Source organism: Euleptes europaea, chromosome 2, assembly GCF_029931775.1.
Source record: "Euleptes europaea isolate rEulEur1 chromosome 2, rEulEur1.hap1, whole genome shotgun sequence".
In the NCBI taxonomy this organism is placed as follows: Eukaryota; Metazoa; Chordata; class Lepidosauria; order Squamata; family Sphaerodactylidae; genus Euleptes; species Euleptes europaea.
In genome coordinates, this window is record NC_079313.1 from 100,093,591 (window position 1) to 100,103,004 (window position 9,414).

At 42.6% G+C, this 9,414-nt stretch overlaps 1 protein-coding gene across 1 annotated transcript; it reads left to right on the forward strand.

The window, feature by feature from the left end:
- Nucleotides 1-849: 849 nt before the first annotated feature.
- Nucleotides 850-6,445, forward strand: TSHB (thyroid stimulating hormone subunit beta). The gene is made up of 3 exons (XM_056844850.1): nt 850-889; nt 3,879-4,047; nt 6,191-6,445. The coding sequence occupies exons 2-3, from the start codon at nt 3,880-3,882 to the stop codon at nt 6,443-6,445; spliced, it is 423 nt and encodes a 140-aa protein (XP_056700828.1). The 5' UTR covers nt 850-889; nt 3,879.
- The last annotated feature ends 2,969 nt before the right edge of the window (nt 6,446-9,414 follow it).

Below are 9,414 nucleotides of genomic sequence, written 5' to 3' on the forward strand. Positions count from 1 at the left end.
TGAGCCTCCGTGCTGCCATTCTCTTAAGTACCAGGAGGTTGGCAACCCTACTTCTATGGCAGCTGGAAAGGTGTGCACACTCCCACAATTGCCACGACTGGAGTGAGAGCTAAATGTGACACTTCATGTGCCCATTTCTCAGGTTTTGCTGAGGTTTTGGAAACTCATGCCCCTCCTTGACATAACACAGGTTTAAAAATAGGCCTTCCTTCTCCATTATACATAGGGTTGCCAACTGCCTGGTAGTAGCAGGAGATCTCCTGCTAATTCTACTGATCTCCAGCCGATAGAGATCAGATCACCTGGAAGAAATGGCCGCTTTGGCAGTTGAACTCTATGGCATTGAAGTCCCTCCCCTCCCCAAACCCCGCCCTCTTTAGGCTCCACCCCCAAAATCTCCCGCCGGTTGCGAAGAGGGACCTGGCAACCCTAATTATACACCCCAGCTGGGGAACATGGTGCAGAGTGAACTTGCTTCTGTTTTGTGAAATTTGTTTTCTGAGGTATGTTTTCTGCGTTTGCTTACTTAAATTGACACATGTACTTTCTCACTGACACGGAAAAGGAAGAGTTAATGTTAAAGTAATTAGTTTTGTGGTCCAGCTGCTAGGTGGATATGCTATAGTTGTTATTGCAATCGCATTTCCTTCTTGGTAAAGTATGAATCTTCAGTAGATAATATTGAAATAGAAGCAGCAATTAATGCAATTATATAAACAGGAAGATCATCCAGGAATTAACTAGGAGAGTATAAAATGCACTCGGGGCTGGCGCGAGGGTCATTGTCTCTGCAGCTCTTCAATTCAGAACCAGATTCCTTTGTGAAGGGAAAAGCTGGCTGCCAATAGCCTGCTCAGTTCTACATTTGGCATCATTGCAAATCTAATAGGTAGGCAACTGGCTTAGGTTTTTTTTGTGGGGAGGGCGTGATCTAGGTCAGAATGACTGTATTACGGTAAGTACTGCGATCTGTGCTCTAAGCAGGATCAATATTAGGGCGAAGCCTGAGGAGGGCAGGTTTTGGGGAGGGAAAGGACTTCAATGTCATAGAGTCCAATTGCCAAAGTGGCCATTTTTCTCCAGGTGAACTGATCTCTATTGGCTGGAGATCTCCAGCTACTACCTGGAGGTTGGCAACCCTAACCAATATGATTGTTTCTTAGGAAGCACTGAGTATGGCTCTTTGCTAGCATTTGTCTTCCAGCTTTTTTCCCATTTGCCATTCTTAGCAGGATCAACTGGTGCTCCTTTCCCCCGAGCAATAACCTTCTGGACCATGAGTTCCATCCTAAGCATTATGTCTGCTCTGGGATGTTTTATGTATTATTATTATATTAATTTCTATCTTGCTTTTCTCTCTCATCAGGACACAAAGCTGCTCATCACATCATTCTCCCCTCCTCCTCTTTCTCCTCACAACAGCTGCCTTGTGAGGTAGGTTAGGTCGAGAGCTTGTGATGGGCCCAGGGGAGAGATTGTGACAGGCCTAGCAAGCTTCCATGGCAGAATGGGGATTCGAACCCAGTTGTCCCAGGTCCTACTCTGGTACTCTAACCACTATGCAGTGCTGCCATTTGTAATATAACTAGTCTGTAGCTCCTTTCAAATGGAGGCTTTGTTCTAGTGTCATGTAAACTGGAGAGGGATTTTGTTGGAGCATGAAAACATGGTCATTCTTTAATTGTCCACTTCACCTATTCCTCCTGCTTTGCTGTGTTCCTCCCCAAACCTGGCTTGGTATGATCTCTGGTTTTGCTTAGGCTGCTCCCAATGTGGGTATGAACAGTAGCATCAGCCATGTTTTGAATGTGTGTGTTTCCTTGTTTGATCTAAGAAAGGGAGGATCAAAACCTTCCTGTTTCTTTGTAAAGAGTGTCCGGCTGGCCTCAACCAGGGCCAGGGCTTTTTGTGCCCTGTCTGGTCTGGACTGGTGGAATAGTCTATCTAATGAGACCAGGGCCCTGTGGGTTATGGCTTTCTGCAGGGTCTGCAAGACAGAGCTATTCCACCAGGCCTGTGGTTGAGGCCAGCTACGGTTCTTTTTCCATCAATTGCTGGCCTCCCTAACCTTCCCGATCCCCGCTGAAATTATTACCTAATTGGGGTTGAAACATAGCTGGCTTGACTGTGGCAAATATGTCGCAAATTATGCGCACCATTTAATACTTGATATGGGTTTTCTATTTATTGATTTTTGGTGCAGATTTTAATCATGCTTTATCGATTTTACTGTGTTTTATTGTACAACGTGCATTGTGTAACCTGCCCTGAGCCCGGTTTTGCTGGGGAGGACACCATCTCTCCAGAGCCCCACTCATTTCAGACAGCCTATAGTTTATGGGCAGCAGGATATGCATTATTGGACGTGTCTCTCACAATTGCCTGATTTTGAAGAACCAGGCACACTTTTTCAGCATGTTTGATCCCCAGATACACAGGAGAAAAGGTGATTCTTGAAAGAAAGGGTGAAAAAAATTACCCTGGTCCTAGTATCGAGGTTCTCTGTATCAGGACAAGGAAGGGTGCAGTTGAACATAGAAACGTCCTGGAGAGGGGTGGGGGGAACACACAATTAACTTTCCTCATTAACTTTCCTTATTAACATACCTATTATAATTCTTGGGAATTTATTGCCAGGTCATGACCCCCACAGCCTAGCATGGACACAAATTGGAATGATGGTTGCAAGTAATGGATAGTTTTGAGGATAAGCTTTGGAAAGCACGTTGTGATGGTGAATGTGACCTGTTTACAGTAACTTCTCCATCTCTGACTTCATAATGTCAAAGGATTTAGGAAGACAGAAAACTTTTGTTTGTACATGCTAGTAGCAAGGTGATGTGATCATATTATAACTATTTTGTAATAGCTGTGTTGGCTGTCAGTCACTTTGGGGGTTCAAGTTTTGATGCTGGTTTTAGTGATTCTAAAGCCCTTCATATTTACAGGACCACCTCTCCCGTTCCACTGTAGCCCTGTTCACAAGTTACAGTGAAAGCATGTACAATCGGTGTACAGTGTACATGGGGTTTCTCTTAATACATGTGTTGAGTAATTCTCATGTTACATTCAATGCATGTACAGCTGAACATATGATTAAACCCCCAGGTTTATCCAGGTACAGGCCCCCAGTTTCATTTATAAAATGAGTGTGCATTAGCTGTTTCGTACAGATGGGTGTATATGCAGGTTGGACATGCATTCATTGTGACATGTAAACAGGGCTGGTGTCAGTTCTGCCCATGTGAGCAGGGTCTCTTGAAGATCCCCTCCTGCAAACAAGAGTGAATTTGTTATAGCCCATGCTTGGGCCTTCTCTAGTGCAGCCCCTGACTGGTAGCACCACTTGACAGAGGAAGTTAGGAAAGCTCTCACACTTCTGTTCTTCTGCAGACTATATAATAGCCAAAATACCTGTTACAGCAGATGTGGGTCCAACCCTATTTAGAGGAAAACTTAGCCATTTAAAAATGGCTGCAAGGGCCAGATCCTGATTGGGTCCATGGTGTGGCAGTAAAAAGCAACCTTGTTTTTCCCCCTTTGTGTCTTTCAAAGTGACAATTCCCCCCCCCCAAACAGCTGTTTTGGCTCTTGAAAAGCACACCGGGGGTTAGACCTGCGTCTGCCATAACCCGTACGTTTGGTTCTAAAATAAAACTTTTTGGAGGGTTTCTTTTTGCAATTAGGCTTGCTGATTTTAATTCTTGTTTGATAGAGGTTTTACTGATATTTATTCATTTAAAGATTATTATTTACTGGTTTTAAATATTTTAACGGTTTTAAAGACCTTTGTAATCTTGAATCTGCTTTGATAAAAGACTGACTAGATTTGTTGTAAATAGATAATGCAGCTTGCTTTGCTTTCCCTTTACACCTAGCATGAATCCGTCCCTTTTCATCGCTCGTCTCCTAGTCCTTGTACTTACTGTGGGGCAGAGCATGTCCCTCTGTATCCCTGTCGAGTACGTCATCCATGTGGAGAAGAGAGAATGTGCCTACTGTTTGGCTATCAACACCACCATCTGCGAAGGATTCTGCATGACATGGGTACATTTCTCACAAGATGCTATTGAGTTCCTTCTCATTACACTTGGTTAGCAATTGAATGATAACGGTTCCTTTCCTTTAATTAAAATACACAGCAGAGTCACAAAAGTATCTCTGAGGGAGGATCATTTGAAATTGCATTAAGCAGGATGCTTGCTCACTGTACAACTGATAGTTTTTGTTCCCGTTTTATCAAGAGCTTAAAGACTAAGCACTGCATAAACATGGTAATATACATTGTCAGTGTCCACAGGCTTGCAAACTAGAACAAACAAGAGAATCATAGGGAGCAGCAGGAGTAGGAAACTGAAAAGAGGAAGTGAAGCATACAAGTCAGGTGAAGTCACAAGTGAAGCAGAAGACCACCACTTTCAAAAGGCAATTTGTTTATTGGAGGAAACAGAATCCCAATAATGAGCAGCTGCAACAGCAAATGGATTGGTACAAGAAAGGAGTTTAATAAGTAGTCTAGAAACCATGGAATGAAGTGGAGGATTATTAGGGTTGCCAACCTCCAGGTACTAGCTGGAGAGCTCCTGATATTACAACTGATCTCCAGCCGATAGAGATCAGTTCACCTGGAGAAAATGGCCACTTTGGCAATTGAACTCTATGGCATTGAAGTCCCTCCCCAAACCCTGCCCTACCCAGGCTCCGCCCCAAAAACCTCCGGTGGTGAACAGGGACCTGGCAACCATAAGGATTATAGAGAATGAAAACAAGTGAAGTGAAACAGGATAAACAAGTGAAGAGAGATGTTAAAAAATTATATTCTGCATAGAGGAAAGATAAATGTTGTGAACAGATAATTGTTCAACTGTTCAAAGACTTGAAAGTTATACTGGTGAGCTTTCATTACCAGGCTCTCATTTTCCTTCACCTGCTCCGTGCCTTTGAAGAACATTTTCTCTCTGTTGCTCACACACACACACACAGAAAAATATTCACATTGGGCTATAGAGTGGCTCAAACAGGGAGCTGAAAGAAGTAGCCAAAACGAGGCTGGAAAGAGTGAGTAATAAGTAAACAACAAGTGAAGAGAATGACAACTATCAGGCAGAAAAGAAATATTACTGATGAGGAACACATCATGGTTACAGATTGAAGAACAAAGGATAATTAAGAGTTAACCCCCCCCAAGTGTACCTGAACAGAAGGAGACATAGATGGGCTCTCCCATACTGGAGGCTTTGAAGCAGAGGGTAAACAGCCAATTGTTGAGAATGCTCTAGCTTTGGGTTTCCTGAACTGGGCAAGGGGTGTGACTAGATACCCTATATAAGACCCCTTCCACTCTATGCTTCTATAGCAAGATTAAGCAAGACCAGAGAAAGTTTGTAAGACTAGCATGGAGGGAAAAAAAAATAAGAAAACCAGTTTTACCTGGGCTTGAGATGTCCAAGAAGAAATGGCAATTAGACTTTAAAGAGAATATTAAGGAAGAAAAAGAACCAGGGATATAGTTTTAGGGTAAATAGAGCATACAAAATCATAGGACAAGTCCTGATGGGTAAGAAGTAGCATAAAAACAGGGGCAAGGGCAGAGCTTTGGGAATACCAACAGAAAGGAAAGCTAAAATGGGGAGGGGGAGGTGACCATTAGTTGAGTGGGTGGATACCTAAAGAAGTAGTAAATTGTTTTGTTTGCCTCACAGTGAAAGGTTTGCTTGGGACAGAGTAGTGCTAAGCGCTTCCGGTAGGGTGATCGCTGCCATCCTTCCTTCTGGGTACAAGAGATGAGTTCTTAAACAGGGAGGTTTTGAGCAGGACCCAAGCACTATGTGTTAACTAGTCACCTATACTTCCAGTGGACTTTCTCCAAACCATAATCATATGCTACAAATTTAGAAATTTGATCTCATTCTCGTTATTATTCAGCGACATTCCCACTGTTAGTCAGGCCCAGGGTTGAGCTCAGCATCACAAATTTAGCATTATGATGGTCCCATAAATGTGCCTGGCTTAGTTTGGAAACTTCTCACATTGATTAAATAGCTTTTTTGTTTCAGCAACAAAAATGTTGGCACTGCAGAAGCCAGGCTGGGGTGTGTGTGAATAGACTATTTGAGCACAACGCAAATTATGAGTGGATTTAAACAAAATTATTCTGGGAGATGGAATAACTGTTGGCATTCCTTTACAGGACAGCAACGGTAAGAAGCTGCTGCCCCGGAGTGCCCTGTCCCAGGAGGTGTGCACGTACAAGGACATGGTGTATCGGACGGTCTTGATCCCTGGCTGCCAGCACCATGCTGCCTCCTACTATTCCTACCCTGTTGCAGTGAGCTGCAAGTGTGGGAAATGCAATACCGACTACAGTGACTGCGTGCAGGAGGCCAGCAGGGCTGGCTATTGCACTCTGTTCCAGAAACGACGTAGCCCATTAAGTTCTGGCTAGCTGCTGTATGCTCATGGATACACATGTCCCTGTTGCCACATGGCAAATTACTGTAAAACAAGTAATCAGCCTGCTGTGATGTTGGTTATACTCTATAAAATAGACAGCAGTATTAGACCAAAATAACATTGCAAAGAGGTGCTATATATTATTTACAGTGAACACTCTAACATAAACAATTCTTATATTCAGCATTGCTCATTTAAACCAAACAAAAAAACTTCAAACTTTTGGAAGCATTTTCCATATACGTTCCATTCACAGTTGTAAAAAGTTCAATTTTGTGTTGAAGAGTGCATATGTGGAACTGTATCCCTTTGGTGCACTATAACAACAAACGGGATACGGTTCCACATATGCAGTCTTCAACACGAAATTGAACTTTTTACAACTGTAAATGGAACATATATGGGAAATGCTTCCAAAAGTTTGAAGTTTTTTTGTTTGGTTTAAATAAGCAATGCTGAATATAAGAATTGTTTATGTTAGAGTGTTCAATGTAAATACAAAATAGCACCTCTTTGCAACGTTATTTTGGTCTAACATGGCAAATTACTGGCAGCCAAGAATAAATAGAATGGGTAGCATATTCAACACTTGCGCTGTAAAGTTATTATCTGACGGAAAAATGAAATAAATTCAGCTGCTATTTAGTCATTGGACTTAGAACTCAAACTCAAACAGAAATTGCAACACTCATGGAACAAACACCCACTATTCCAATATCCACAAGTGAGCTTACAAGGATAAACTTTCAGAGCATGTATGTTTGAAGAGGCATAGTAGAGAAAGAATAGGGACTTATTCTGTATTCATGGCCCCTCAAAAAAAAGTGAAAGGAGTTATTGCAGTTTCTTTCTAGGGATCTGAAGACTAGAGGCTTTCAGTTTATTGGGAATGACTAGTACAACTTTTTTTTTTTTGCTGTCAAGTCACATGTGTTGTATAGTGACACCTGGTGGGGTTTTCAAGGCAAGAGACGTTGGGAAGTAGTTTGCTATTGCCTGCCTCCATGTCATGACCCTGGTATTCCTTGGAGGTCTCCCATCTAGATGCTAGCTAGGGTCAGGGCTAAGAGTGACTAGCCCAAGGGCATCCAGCAAGCTTCCATGGTGTGAGTGGGGATTTAGTCCAACACTTTAACCACACTGGCTCTCTGTACAGCTACAGAGAGATCAAATTGTTGGCTTTTAGGATGCAAATGAAGAGACATTATTATGTTCTGGACAATAGGAATATATTTTCCCACGAGACATTGCTTATGCTTTTGCTTCTGGAGAAGACCAATGGCTTTCTGAATTATGTCCTTGTACCCTATTATGGAGTCATGTTTATACATTTTTGCAGTGAGGAAGAAGGTTGATTCTACTAGCCCCTCAGAAACAAATTCAGACTGTTCACTCCTGCCTGGTGCCAGCGGGGTCTAGTGGTTAGGAGCGGTGCCAGCATGGTGGTGGTTAGGAGCGGTGGACTAGAGAACCGGGTTTGATTCCCCACTCCTCCACATAAGCAGCAGACTCTAATCTGGTGAACTGGGCTGGTTTCCCCACTCCTATACATGAAACCAACTGGGTGACCACGGACTAGGTACAGTTCTCTTCTAGCTCTCTCAGCCTCACCTACCTCCCAAGGTGTCTGTTGTGGGAGAGGAAGGGAAGGACATTGTAAGCCGGTTTGATTCTCCCTAAAAGGTAGAGAAAATCAATATATAAAAACCAACTCTTCTCTTTCTTCTTCCAAGGCCTTACTTGCTCAGTTTTGGCAGTTTGCAGTGTCTTACAGGCTCAGCATTGTTGCCCATGGGCTAGTGAATGTTAAGGGCTTTGTGGCAGCCATATTTCATTTGTCCTTTGTATGGCAGATGTGCACAAAAAGTAACTGTTTTCAACATGCAATGGGCAGTGAAAACATATTTAACAAGCGGATTCTTTCATCAGTGATGTAGTTCCCGCGGCTCCAGTCAGGGGAAAGTGGCACATAGCAGCCTATTAATCTATAGATAAGCCATCTGAAGACTTTGGAAGATTGGGTGGGCAAATCTCCAATTAAGCAAGCAAGGTAGCAATGCTTAGAACACACACCAATTGATGAGAATACAAGGTGACAGAAGAACTGAATATAGAGAAACCAACACATCCCATCCATGCCCAGTCCAAGCCTTCAATAACAAGCATAGATCACAAAGGACACCCAGCAGGGGCTTAATAAATAGAAGCACACACATGAATAGTCACTACTCAGGTTGGAATATTTTATTGTGACAGGGTAAAGTGTATCACTCTTACACCATGTACATGGAATTTGTGACCTGTCTAGAGACCAACTTTGATCTCAGTAAAGAACATACACAACTTCCCCTCCCCACCTTGATGACAGCCTCTCAGGTGAGCCCAGAGATATGAACAGTAAAAGTAGCATACTGCTTCATAAAGCATAGATAAACTGCTTAGCAGTCTGGTTGCAAAACACACTGTTAACAAGCAGGCATAGTTCTCAGCTTCCAGTGAAGCTGTAGTAGGTTCTGGAGAGCACTCCTGAGAATCTGTGAACTGACAGCGATTCATGAATGTCTTCACATGCAAAACCCAGAGTGGTTATCCAAGTGCTTTGTCTAAAGATGCTTTGGCAGAGAACAGTTGCCACAGGAACCAAACTCTTTAAGGCACACTTGTAAGTTATAAACACAGATGTATATAAAAAAAATCACACACACTTTTGTTCCCCAGTTTACTTTTGCTGACTGAGATAACAACAAAGGTAATTTTGTTGAATCTCATGACATCGTGGCTGGAAATACGGCAGGTGGGGCCGGTCAATAACAGGTAAACAATCCCAAGTGCAACTGCCTCGCTTAGTTCTCCAAAAAAGATTTGGCCCCACAAATGTTATTTAAAATATTATATATTTTTTGCTTCACATATAAAAAAGTTTCTCGATACATTTTCGCATGGCCTGGCTCAATAAAAATA